This window comes from Meles meles, chromosome 5 (genome assembly GCF_922984935.1).
Source record: "Meles meles chromosome 5, mMelMel3.1 paternal haplotype, whole genome shotgun sequence".
NCBI lineage: Eukaryota > Metazoa > Chordata > Mammalia > Carnivora > Mustelidae > Meles > Meles meles.
In genome coordinates, this window is record NC_060070.1 from 24,437,114 (window position 1) to 24,451,135 (window position 14,022).

The 14,022-nt window shown below is 42.2% G+C and overlaps 1 protein-coding gene across 1 annotated transcript in view; it reads left to right on the forward strand.

Annotated features, from left to right (window-relative positions):
- Positions 1 to 7,435, forward strand: part of SNX3 (sorting nexin 3) — a 43,642-nt gene extending 36,207 nt beyond the window's left edge. The window contains exons 3-4 of the mRNA XM_046006186.1: positions 5,820 to 5,944; positions 7,287 to 7,435. Of these exons, the coding sequence (XP_045862142.1) occupies positions 5,820 to 5,944; positions 7,287 to 7,392 (231 nt within the window). The 3' untranslated portion in view covers positions 7,393 to 7,435. The remainder of the gene's footprint in view (positions 1 to 5,819; positions 5,945 to 7,286) is intronic.
- The last annotated feature ends 6,587 nt before the right edge of the window (positions 7,436 to 14,022 follow it).

Here is a 14,022-nt window from a genome sequence, read left to right on the forward strand (position 1 = left end):
TGGCTTTGGCTGCAAAAAAAATTAAGGCAAGGCAAGGTCTCATTCTAATGACCCTGATTTCAGCCCGGTGTCAGAAGGACATCAGAAGTTGGTGTGTTGGAGCCCTGAAGCAGGTGAAGGCTAGCTTGTGCTCATTTCTCAAGTGTGTAAGTTGAAATGGAAGGAAAACTTCCTTAACCAGTTACCTGTGGCTGGATAGAAGAGCGATATATTACACAAATCATAGCATTCTATCGAAATGTAAAGCAGAAACGTTGGCTCAAAAGAATATCAAAGAATAAAATATCTATGAATAAAACTAGAAATATAAGACCCATGTAAAGAAAACTTCAAAACTTTACTGAAAGACAAAAGCAGAACTTAATAAATAGGAATGCTACATTCTTGGTTTGGAATATTCACTTTTGAAGATTCATTTATTCTGTAAACATTTGAGAGCTATCCTGGATATCCCCTGACTTACAGATAGATCTGTGAACACTTTAAGTCCTTATAATCAGTTGGGGAAGTCGGGTGGCAATGATGGGAAAGCAGAAAAAATAGTAAGATATCTAGTATGTCAGATGCTCTAAAGAAAACAAAAACTGGGGCACCTGGGTGGCTCAGTGGGTTAAGCCTCTCCCTTGGGCTCAGGTCATGGTCTCAGGGTTCTGGGATCAAGCCCTGCATCCAGCTCGCTGCTCAGCAGGAAGCCTGCTTCCTCCCACCCCACCCCACCCTGCTTCTCTGCCTTCTTGTGATCTCTGTCTGTCAAATAAATAAATATAACCTGTAAAAAAAAAAAAAAAAAAAAGAAAACAAAAACCAAGGGAAGTCGGGAGTGCCAGGAGAGTACTGTTTTTAGAGTTGTCAAAGGAAGGCCTCACTTAGAGGTGACATTTTAGCAGTAGACCTGATCAAAGTAAAGCATTATCTTCTCTGATAGAAATCTTAGTGGGTTGTTTTTTTTTTTTAATAAACTTACAGATTTATATATAAGCTTTATTATCAAAGAGAACACCAAGAAGAGTCAAAAATTATTTTCAGCATGTACGGAGCACCTGCAGACGTCAGAGTTTGTCTTAAGGCTGTAGTAATTAAAACAGTTTGGTATTGCTTTAGAGATAAGCAGATAGATTAGCAGAATGTAATAGAACTTAGGGGCTGACTTGCATGTTTATTGGAAATTTAGTAACAAAAATAACATTGTCAATCAGTAGGGAAAATAATTTATATTCAGTAAATGGGGTTGAAACATTTTGGCTGTCTATTTAGGAATAAAAATTTATAACTCACTATATATAAATTATAGATGGTTTGAAGATCTAAATGTACAAAACAAGTTGGGAACATTTTGGGTAACAAGAAATTATTTATGACCACAGGGAAGAAGTCCCAGCTTTATTGAGATATAATTGACAACACTGTGTAAGCTTAAGGCATGCAACATAATGATTTGTTACATGTATATATTATGAAAGGATGATCACAGTAAGCTTAGTTAATATATCCATCACTTCACATAGTTGTTATTTTTTTTTATTATTATTAACACATAATGTATTATTTGCTTTAGGGGTAGAGGTCTGTGAATCATCACTCTTACACAATTCACAGCACTCACCATAGCACATACCCTCCCCAGTGTCCATAACCATAACCCAATCACCCTATCCCTCCCCCCCCGGGTTTTTTTTGGTGGCGATGAGAACATTTAAGATCTACTGTCTTAGCACCTTCTAAATGTACAGTACAGTATTGTTAACTATAATCACCATGCTCTACATTAGACCCCCAGAACATTTTATAACTGGAAGTTTGTACCCTTTGACCAGCAGCCTGGATTTCCCCCATCCCCCACCGCCTGGCAACCACTAATCTGCTACTCTCTGTTGCTAGGAGTCTGATTTTTTTTTTTTTAAAGATTTTATTTATTTATTTAACAGAGAGAGAGAGATCACAAGTAGGCAGAGAGGCAGGCAGAGAGAGAGGAGGAAGCAGGCTCCCTGCAGAGCAGAGCAGAGAGCCCGATGCGGGGCTCGATCCCAGGACCCTGAGATCATGACCTGAGCCGAAGGCAGCGGCTTAATCCACTGAGCCACCCAGGCGCCCCTAGGAGTCTGATTTTTTTTAGATTCCACACATAAGTGAAATGATGCAGTATTTGTCTGTCTTTGAATGATGGGAAGAAGTGTCTTGATAGGTTTGGGGCTTTGCTTAACATAGCGTGTGGTGCCCCGGAGTGTTTAATAAACATTTGGGGCATGTAGACCTCACTTCTGGAAAAAATAACGGCTTCAATGACATATAATTCACATGCCATGCAGTTCATCCATTTAAAGTAAAATTCATTGGTTCTTAGTATAGTCACAAAGTTGTACAACAATCTTTACGGTCAATTTTAGAACAACTTAGTCATTCCATAAAAGAAGCCCCATGCCCATTAGTAGTCACTACCAATTTCTCCCTCATCCCCTCCTCACCCAGGCCTGTACAACTGCTAATTGACTTTCTGTATGGACTAGCCTGTTCTGGACATTTCATATAAATAGCATAAAGTATGTAGTCTGATGTGTCTGGCTTCTTTCACTGAGGGTGTTTTTAACATTATTCACTCATTCTTTTTTTTTTTTTTCTAGTTCATTTCTTTTTGTTGCCAAATAATATTCTGTTGTATGTATATGCATTTTATTTATTTATTTAATTTATCCTTTCATCAGTTGGTAGACATTCGGGTTGTTTCTACTTTTGACTGTTGGAGATAACGCTGCTGTGAACATCTGGTACAGGGTTTTTTGGACATATGTTTCTGCTTCTCTTGAGTGTATACATACATAGGAGTGGATTTACTGGGTTCTGTGATAACTGTTTAACTCTGATGAACTCCCAGACTGTTTTCCAAAGCAGCTGTACCATTTTTACAGTCCCACCAATGTCTGAGAGTCCTGCTTTTCTCTCTGTTCTTACCAACACTTACCAGTATCTGTCTTTTTTTTCTTTTAAGACTTACTTGACAGAGAGCAAGTATGTGTGCACGCTTTGGGGGCAGGAGGAGAGGGAATCTCAAGCAGAGTTCTGCTGAGTGCAGAGCTCCATGCGGGGCTTAATCCCACAACCCTAAGATCGTGACCTGAGCCCACGGAGACGCCCAGGTGCCTCTACAGCTAGCTGCTTTATTATAGCTGTCCTAGCATGTGTGAGGTGCGGGGTCAGTGTGGTTTTGATTTTCATTTCCCTGAGGGCTGGTGATGTTAATCATCTTTCCGTGTACTTATTGGTCATTTATATATCTTCTGTGGAGAAATACTTTTTTCAGATCCTTTGCCCGCTTAATAGAATGTTTTGTCTTTTTATTATTGAGTTGTATCTAGAAGATATTTTAAAAGTCTTACAAGTTCCTTATCAGACATGTGATTTGCAAAAATCTCCCATTTTATGGATTGTTTTCATATAATTGCTGTCCTTTGAAGGTCAATACTTCACTTTTAGTAATAGGCCAGTTAAGTATCTGAAGGGTGTACTGTGAAAGTTGTACTTAAATTACAGTATTGCTAAAAACAGTTGTTTTCATTTATGTATTAGTACTTTGAACCAAAATGTGGTTTTTGAGGCCAGAAAGTAGGTGATGTTTAGTATACGTTCCTTTATTATGCTGTCCCAAGTATCTTCCTGTCCACTTCTCACCCCACACATACACAAATATCTTTGGATTAATGACTGTTAAATTGGTAAGAATTCTAACGAAATCATTTCAGACTGCTTGCGCAAAAATAATTTGATATTGAAGAGGATCTTTGGAATCTTAGCCAAACAAGCCACTCATGATTTTTGTAGATTATTAATCCTGTTACCTACAACCTCACCATCCATTTCAGTGACAGCTTTGAATATTATGTTAGGAAGAATATATCTCTGCAGATAACACATAGTAATCTTAAGTTTCATGCTAAATTATGCCCTAATTAATGGTAGTTATTTGTTTAGTCTAGTTCTGGCTTTTTTAAACAATAGCTTTATACATACAGGTGTTTTTCCCTGCCCATCAGATAGCCATCGTACTGGAGCTCAGTTAGTGGTCACGATCTCTGCTTCTCAGTTGTATGGTCCCTGCAGGTTTTAACACTCAACTTCACAAATGCTGATATAGGGAGAGAGATTTGAGAATGCTACAGCAGAGTTAGGAAGGTAAATCTTCAGACGTCTTAATCATTGGTCTTCTGGGGAAGAGAGTAGATGGATCTGGGAAGGAATTAGGAAGTTCATGTTGGGCATTTGGTTTTCTGTTCTCTTTTGCTTTTATTTTGTTCTTTGCTATTCTGTATGAAGTTATGTTGATCTTTTTTTTTAAGATTTTATTTACTTATTTGGCAGACAGAGATCACAAGTAGGCAGAGAGGCAGGCAGAGAGAGAGAGGGAAGCAGGCTCCCTGCTGAGCAGAGACCCCCCCCAATGCAGGGCTGGATCCCAGGACCCTGAGATCATGACCTGAGCCGAGGCAGAGGCTTTACCCACTGAGCCACCCAGGCGCCTTGTGTTGATCTTTCTTTTTTCACTCTAGTTCATTTCTTTTTGTTTTAGGATAGAAACTGCATCAAGGGTTTAAAATTTTTAGAATGCATATAATTTTATTACTGGTGTTTACTATTCATATTTCTTCTCGTCTGAATTGTTTCCTTACACCTTTCCTGTTTTGTGTAAGATACGGATCCAGCTAAATGGTTAATCATATAACAGGCCTTGGAGCCTCTGTTTTGTGCCCAGGCTTTCTTAAAATTTTAAGGCCTGAGACGGGATCGTTATTTGAAGGCATTAATAGCTTAAGTTGGTGGTTTTCCACCAAGGACAGTTTTGTCCCCTGGGAGACAGGTGACAATGTCTGAAGACAGCTTTTGTTGTCACAACAAGGGGGTGTTCCTGGGTGCTACCCAGTCTGGTGGGTAGAGGCCTGCGATGCTGTTAAGCATTCTGCAGTGTGCAAGAAAGCCGTCCCCTGCCCACCCCATCCCCAGAGAATGACCTGGTTCAAAATGTTAACAGTGCCATAGTTTGAGAAACCAAACTCACCTGTGAAATAGAGCTTTGTGCTGTTTAACTCAGACAAATATTTGAGCTCCAGGTAATTCCTAGAAGAGAGAGATCAGTATAAGTTGGTCCTAGAGGACAGTTAGGCTTTGAAGGGGAAAATTAGGATATTCCTATGTCAGAAGAAAGAAATGACAGGTCCTTGGGGCGAGAGAGGGTATTGGATGTGGGAGAAAGTTGACATGTTTCTTAGCCTAGAAAATGGTAGAGTGGTGACAGAATTGTTGAGTATTTTATTTTTTAAATGCTGCTCGAACACAAGTAGGAAAGACTATTTGCAGATGTTAGGAGGTGGAAGAAAGAGACCATGGAATTCTTACCTGCCCAGGCTGGAGAGAGTTTGTTACTATGGTAATTGAAAGTTGATTGTGATCTCTGCAGTTTCAACTGTAGGGAGCATTGTCTCCCCTAAGTGGCATCCGGACTGTCTGGAGGCATCACAGCCTTACTGTAGCATTGCTCGAGTGTTCTCTTTGTACACTTGTGCCTGGACAGGTTCAGGGAAAACGATAATTAAGCTACAGGCCATGCCATTGAGGAGCCGTAGTCTGATGGATTATTCTGGGTTTCGGTTATCTTGCCTCCAAACGTTGAATCTTTTTTCAGTGTGTTTTTTACTGATTTTCTTTTCTATTTAAACTGGTGTAACAGTGGAATGGCTGTCCTAGTGAACATATACTTGTCTTCATGTTGTGCTCTATACATTTTCACAACCCGGTCAGCATCTTCAAGAGCTTTCTTTCCTGTGTTTTTTCAGGTTGTAGTTCCCCCGCTCCCTGGAAAAGCGTTTTTGCGTCAGCTTCCTTTTAGAGGAGACGATGGAATATTTGATGATAATTTTATTGAAGAAAGGAAGCAAGGACTGGAGCAGTTTATAAACAAGTGAGTACTTTCTGTACCTCGAGGTTTAAGAGGGAATAGTGTTCTGAGACGACTTCAGGTGAATACTAGTAATTTAGGTATTAAGGTGAATGGTAACACTTCTTTTTGGCCATTTCCTAACTATTTGTGCCATTTGAATACAGTAGAAGTATGTAACAAGTTGAAGATCATGTGATAAATATTAACACACTTGAGTGATTAGAATGAGTAGCTTTGTGTTGACCTAAGTTTTGTATTTGTTTTTCATGGTTAATTTATGCAGATTACATTTAAAATTGCAGCATTTAAAAAATACAGTTTTACTTATGATTCTTTCTCATTTAAGGCATGTTCTAGCATGAACAATAAAACTTAGAGTGTACCTGCAGTCATTTTGTTTGATTGCAGATGGAGCGTGTCTTATGTAAAGGTACACATTTAAAATGTTCATGGCAGAATGTATTTTTTTCAAAATATAAGAACACCTGAGATTTTGGTTTTTAAACTAAAATTTCTAGCTTTTAATTTTACTCCTTTGGAAATACAGCGGTTTTTAAAAACCAAAGTAATAGAGTTATGCCAGGAAAGGGATCGCTGTAATTTTGCATTGGCCTGAAATTTGACCAAATAAAATCAAATGGTGAGGATTATGGTTGTGTGAGCTTACGTACTAACCAGCACTTCAGTTTTTACCTAGAAATAAAGATTGAAGATCTGTGAGTGGCTAAACAGGAGGGGGAGTTGTACAAAGCCTTCAACTTGGACTTAGCTGCTGTAGCATGTCACCTTTGTTGTCTTAGAACATGCTTTCCTTTAGGAGAAGGGAACGCCTGCTGAGGTGGTTTTGTAATTCAGAGATAGAAGTCTGGTCACCCATCTGTATCTTATGTGTAGTCTGCAATGGAAACCTTTAAAGCAAGCCAAAAAGAAAAAACTGGACACTTACGCCTCTTTCTTTGTATTTTGAGCTTTTAGTGAACTTCAGTATATTTCTAATTCTGATCCTGTATCTTTTCCTTCTTTAAAATGTGTTTGTAGAATTAATGACATGTTTTCACCTTTGACATTAAAATTCATTTAGGTTTCTTGTGAATATACCCAGTAACATATAAAGAAGTGAACTGGTTATGTGTTCCAAAAGCAGTGCAGAGCTGGTGATTAAATGTTTTCTAAGTGACCCCAGTGAGTCAAAGGAAAGGAAATATCAACCATTTGCTGAGAGAGCATAGCCTTGTGAGCAGTCCAGAATAACACGTATTATTACTAAATCGTACATGCTTTTTAACCTTAGAAAATGTGTGTTTGACCCCCCAGGCTCGCTTTTGAAAATTACTGGACTAAGTGTGTGTTTTTTAATTCCTAGGGTCGCTGGTCATCCTCTGGCACAGAATGAACGTTGTCTTCACATGTTTTTACAGGATGAAATTATAGATAAAAGCTATACTCCATCTAAAATAAGACATGCCTGAAATTTGGTGAGAAGGGGCAAAAAAAAAAAACCACACACACACACAAAAAACACACAAAAAAACACACCTCTCCGTGACTATTAATGGTTCACACGCACCAGTGAAGAAGTTCTAACTCTCAGCATGCCACACAAAAACTGGTATAACATGCCTTCGGTATACTAACATCCATATGCTCAGTTTGGTTTTGTTTTGTTTTGGCAGTTGACAAGAAGTTAATTTGCTTTAGTGAAAATCCCTCCTTCCAGCCTTTCTATATAAATAGCTCTTCCTTGCTATTTTAATGTGGTCCCCACGATCGCCTCGCAGACCTGTTACTCCAGTATAACCCGCAGTGTCCTAACTAAAGTTACTGACTTGGTCTTATCTGCACAGTTTTTGTGTCCTGTTTGCTTCTGGAATCTGACTAACTAGAATATTTCTCTTATCCTTTTTAATATGTGATGTCCCTTGACCTAATTTATGTGTAGAAGCACTACACCATTGGTTTCCAGTCCCCTGTGTGTAAGGTACACACTTGTGTGCAGAAAGTCTCCCTTCAGGCTTGTAATACCCTTCACGTGGAAGATCAATGAGGGAAATCTTTATATTCTGTATAAAAACAAAATCAAATTTATATACTAAAATCATTTGTCTAAAAATTTAAGTTGTTTTCAAATAAAAAATAAAAAAGCATTTCTGATATGCACTGATTGTGTTGCCTCCGGCTGCTTCCCCCCACTCCCCTTTGGCTTTCCTGCTTAACTCACTGTTGAGAGGGATTATTTACTAATTATATACTTCTCATTCCTGTAACTCCATTCCTCTTAAACAGTGGTGATATCAAATATGCTGCCACCCTTTGAATTGGGGTATTTTCTTTTTTACAACAAAAAAAGTGATGTACTAGAAAAAGCATTCCTCAAAGCTTACTGAGTTGTTATGAAGCACTTTGTGTATTTGAAAAATGCTTTATAATCTCAAGTCATTCTTCTTAAAAGGCCTTTTAAGATAAGTCAGTACTGTGCCTCCTAGTTTTCACAGGAATTTTTTTCCTAGTTTTCTGAGTGACTTGTTTAAACACACTTAGCAAGGGTATAATAACCCTTTTCTTGGTCAGCAGAGTCATGCTTTCTCTTTAATTTGGTTTGGGGTCGTGGCACATTTCATCCTCTTTGGCCAAGGCAGAAGGGCACAGTGTTCTAGCCTGACTTGTGTTAAGTGATAAGAAACCAGAAAGTGAAGGACTCCTTGCTCTCTAACTTGTGTTGTAGCCAGACCATTGCAGTCAGAATGTGGTCTCTAATTTGAGTCTGTACAACATCTGGTGGTTTGGGGGGACCCGTTGTGACCCAGAGTTAAACCCCAAGGTAAGGAAAGTTTGTCCTCCCACTCCAGAGCTGTCTCTGGAAACAGGTCAGTCCATTTGAGAGGAAACCAGCTTAGGTCTGGGCCAAACTAGGATGTCCACCAAGCAGACTGGAAGTCCTAGGAATTAGAGCTGCCCTCTAAGACCTTTTGTTGCTTAAATATATTTCACAATTCCATAAACTGGACATTTCACTTACTATAAGAAGGTACAAAGCTAAACAACAGGTGATTTCAGTGAGCTGGAGAGGTAACACCAAAGGCCGTCGAGTGTTGGTATGCAGAACGGAGCAGTGACAGCTCTGAATTCATTCCTTTCAATCAGGGATGGTTTTGCCCCCAAGGCACATGTCGCACTATCCCAAGACATCTTTGGTCATCACAACTGGGGACCGTTACCAACTGTAGTGGGCGGAAGTTAGAGACGCCGCTGAGCCTCCTACAATGCCCGGGGCGGGCTCCTACATCAGAAAACACCAGGAGTGCAGAGACTTCCACTCACTGGAATTCTTTTGATTTTGGTCATTTATAGGCAAGGAAATAACGTGGCTTCGGAGGGGTGGGACTGGCCTGCTTACTTTTAACCTCTACTATTGCCTAAGGGAGGGCATGCTCTTAGAAAGTTGAAGTTAGGTGAAAAGTTGCTTATTTCAGGTGATACATTTTTGCCTGATGTGGGAAAGTACTTCTCAGGGTTGTGTCAGAGAATTGAAACCATGGTCCCTATTAGAATAACACCTTTGAGTCGCCTAGGTGGCTCAGTTGGTTAGGTGTCCCACTCTTGATTTCAGTTCAGGTGATGGTCTCAGGGCCCTGGGATAGAGCCCCACTTCCAGGCCTCTAGCTCAGCGGGAGTCCGCTAATCCCTCTCCCTGTGCCCCGCCCCCGGCTCGTCATGCGTGCACGTGTGCGTGTCCGTGTGTGTGCGCGTGCACACTCAGTTCTCTGAAGAAAAAAATGAAGTGACACCCTCGAGCCTGTGAAGTAAAAATGCAGGTGCTGTTAACTCCAACCATACAGGAGGAGGTTCTAGAAACCCTTAAGGGTCTTCCTAGAAGTAGAAATTAACCTGGCAGTGAGTTGTGCTACAAGAGCCTCTCAGTAATTGCCTCGTCTCAGCTGTTAGTTGTGAAGCATCAGCATCAGTGATTAAAGCCTCCAGGAACTTACAGTGGTGGAGACCGGATGTAAAATCCTTAGCACAGCGGCATCTGGGACACGTAAAGACTTCGTTATCTGATGGCAGTGCTCGTCACTGAAGCCACCATTAAACCCACGGCTGTTCCTGCATAGGTTTATCCGGTATTTATTTGGCTTCCTTATTGGAGGTTCTGCCATCGTGCCCCTCAGTTGTGGTGATGACCTCTGAGGGGGGACGCAGGGGAGGATCTTTTTATTACATCGTGTGACTTTTGAGCCCCGCCCTCTTGTAGATGACAAGCCCTTGTCCCGCTGCTGCAGCCGGCTCTGTCAGTGTTCGGTTAGGGGAGTGAGGGTAAACACAGCCACTGGAGGGAGGAGGCTGCCGGCCTCTAGACCTTCACAGATACAGTGTGACATCTGGATGGACAGCGTGGCGCGCTGCCGGGCACGTGGGTGGGCTCCTTGGTGGATGCCGGCTGTGACGATTACAGTGTGCCAGTGCTGGGACTGAGAAGTGAGTGAGAAACCATTTTAGGAGGATGAAGTGTAAATTTTCCTTGGTACTTCCTTCGTGATCTCTGTCGGAGAGCATCACTCTCACACATGGGAAGACTGAGGCCGTGCAAGCCTAAGGGACACGCTCACGGTTACCCAGGACGCGATGGCTCTGGATGAAGACTGCAGGGACGTCTGACTCTAAAAGCCGTACGTCGGTGCACTTGCTGCTTTTGAACGGGGCCCGAGACCCGGCAACCAGCCTTCACTTGGTGCTCCGTACATTTACGGAATGAGTAAAAGCATGAGTTTTCAGTAACATTTCCTGTGTCTTCTAGACTGAACATGAATGAGGAATGGATGGGTTTTGTTTTGGTTTTTGGTTAGATTTTTTTAAGTATGGGTATAAAAAACACTTTTGGACATGAATAACTTGCTGATCAGGAGTTTCTTATTTTTCTACACTTAGCTGTGTACCATAATTGCTCCCTAAGACTAAGTCCAAGAATTTTTTTTTTTTTTTTAACTTGCTAGATAATTCTGAAACAGCTTGTTCAGACACTTAGCCAGAAGGCTCTTTGCCTAGAATTTGGTCAGATTCTTTCTTAACCTAGCTACTTAAGTCATTACAAAACAAAGTCAAGAAATCCAAAGAAAGACAAATACCATATGATTTCACTCATCTATGGAATTTAAGAAAACAAACAAAAGGGGAAAAAAAGAGGCAAACCAAGAAACAGACTCTGGACTATAGAGAACAAACTGATGGTTACCAGAGGGGAGGAGGGTGGGAGGATGGGTTAACTAGGGGATGGGGACTAAGGAGGGCACTTGTGATGAGCACCGGGTGTTGTGTGGAAGTGTTGAATCACTATATTGTACACCTGAAACTCCTATTACACTGTATGTTGACTAACTGGAATTGAGTCATTTATTTATTTATTTGGCTACACACCCAACAGGGGCCTTAATAAACTCAGTGACCCTGAGATTAAGCGTGGTGTGCTATATCAACTGAGCCAGCTAGGTGCCCCTAACTGGAATTTTAGTAAAAATTTAAAGAAATCAAAGGAGTCAGGGCTTACCAGATCTTGAGAAGTTACTTTTGTAACTCAATTCATAGTACGTGAAATTTGTGTTATTCCAACTTTGCTAAGAAAATAAGACCCTGGGGCGCCTGAGTGGCTCAGTGGGTTGGGCCTCTCCCTTTGGCTCAGGTCATGATCTCAGTGTCCTGGATCAAGCCCCATATAGGGCTCTCTGCTCAGCAGAGAGCCTGCTTGCCCCCCCCCCCCCCCCCCGCCGCCTGCCTCTCTGCCTACTTGTGATCTCTGTTAAATAAATAAGTAAAATCTTAAAAAAAAAAAAAAAAAAAGACCCTGTTAATTCATTCAACAGCACGAAAAGAAGTTTAGAGGGTGCTGGTTAAAACTCACCAGGTGCTTTCCCCTGTTAGAATGAAGGTCATAAATGGAAGCAATTCAGTAAAATCAAACAGCAACACCAGGCATTGTTTGTGTGCAAAGTGTTAACATAGGCAAGAGGCTAACCATGGCTCCTTTTCTGAAGAAACTCAGCCTTGTTAAGACATCATCATCAGGGGCACCTAGGTGGCTCAGTCGGTTAAGCGACTGCCTTCGGCTCAGGTCATGATCCCAGGGTCCTGGGATCGAGCCCCACATCAGGATCCCTGCTCAGTGGGGAGCCTGCTTGTGCTCTTTCACTCTCTCTGTCAAAATCTTTAAAAAAAAAAAAAATCATCATGAAAGGACTCACTAATAGTCCAGCCAGAGAGAAGATACAGCAAATGTGAGGACAAGAAGGGATCTAGGAGTTCAGATGGAGGCAAGGGAATGGCTATTCAAAATAAAGGGACTTCCGGTTCCAATTCTGATGTGTAAAGAGATGAAAGTTGGCACTCTTGTCCTTACAAGAAAAAGCTGGACAGGAAAGCTGGGGTGGCTCAGTTGGTTAGGCATCTAACTCTCGATTTTGGCTCAGGTCATGATCCCAGCATGGTGAGATCAAGTCCTGCATTGGGCTCTGCGCTGGGAGTGGAGCCTGCTTAAGATTCTCTCCCTCGGGGCACCTGGGTGGCTCAGTTGGTTACGCATCTGCCTTTGGCTCAGGTCATGACCCCAGGATCCTGGGGTGGAGTCCTGAGTCAGGCTTCCTGCTCAGTGGGAAGCCTGCTTCTCCCTCTCCCTCTGCCTGCTGCTCTCCCTCCTTGTGCTCTCTCTCTCCCCCTGTCAAATAAATAAAATACTAAAAAAAAAAAAAGATGGTCTCCCTCTCCCTCTGCCCACAGTGCCCCGCCCCACATGCACGTGTACACTCTTCTCTCTCAGAAAAGCTGGTCACACTGAAATTCCGTGTCTTTCCTTGGACCCACCCATCAGAATTGAGGTTGCAGGGCAAACCATCATCCCAAAATCTGAAGAAAGAGGCTCCTCTAGAATGGACAGTCAAAATCTGCTTACCTGGAGCAGACACGCTGAGCCATGAACTGGCAGGAACACTTAACAGGCCAATACTGGGTTGCGAGTTGAGTGTGGCCCAGCATGAGAGTGAGAAGTTCCTGGAGCCTGCAGTTTTGAGGGGCTTCTGGGCTTTTTACCTGCAGGCACCCCACCAGATACCACAGTGAAGCTCAAGAAGATCTCCTTATGGCTCTGGCAGGGAGAGGAGATGAATAATCGTTGTGAAGTACACCCAGAACCTTCTTTACTACGAAGTCCTACTCTCTGGGGCAAAAGACTTGGCCAGAGCCGGAATCCCTGTCGGGGGAAGGGTGCTCCTTGCCCACCAGCCCCTCTAGCCTTCTTCTCTTACCTAAGGCAGGAGAGATACATACAGTCAACTAGGTTGTCAAGACTTCAAGGAAACAGGTTGGGAATGGGGCTGTCAGAGAAGGGAGGAAGGGGCAGAGGGGCAAGGCTCTACCACTGCGGGCACACTGGTGAGGGTCACAGACCCACTACGACAGGGAGATTGAATCTGTGCCTAAGAACATGCATACACTCCCCCTACTTCACCACCACACCCCAGAGCTCCGGTAGAGCCCGAGTGAGTGCCGCTGACTGCTCTAAGACTATGAGAGTAATGAGGGAAACCCAAAGTTAAGAGAGAGACAAAAGCAGACCTAAAGGAATTTGAAGCCTCTGGTACCTAAAACCACAGCAAAAACCGAACACAACCACTCCCTAGCCGGATTACCATAAATCACAGAGGCCTGCTTACCTCACTTCCTGTTACCCAATGCAGCATGTCTGGCTTTCAGCAAAACTTCACAAGGCATGCCCAAAGGCAGGAAGTCTGGAGAGAGGGAGAGCAGGCATCAGAACCGGAGCCTGACATGGCACAGATTCTGGAACTGTCAGGCAGGGAATTTAAAATAACTATGTTATATTTAAAATAATTATATAATATGTGAAAGTTTTTTTTTTTTTAAGATTTTATTTATTTATTAGACAGAGATCACAAGTAGGCAGAGGCAGGCAGAGAGAGAGGAGGAAGCAGGCTCCCCACCAAGCAGAGAGCCCGATGCAGGGCTCGATCTCAGGAACCTGGGATCATGACCTGAGCGGAAGGCAGCGGCTTTAACCCACTGAGCCACCCAGGTGCCCCTATGTGAAAGGTTTTAAT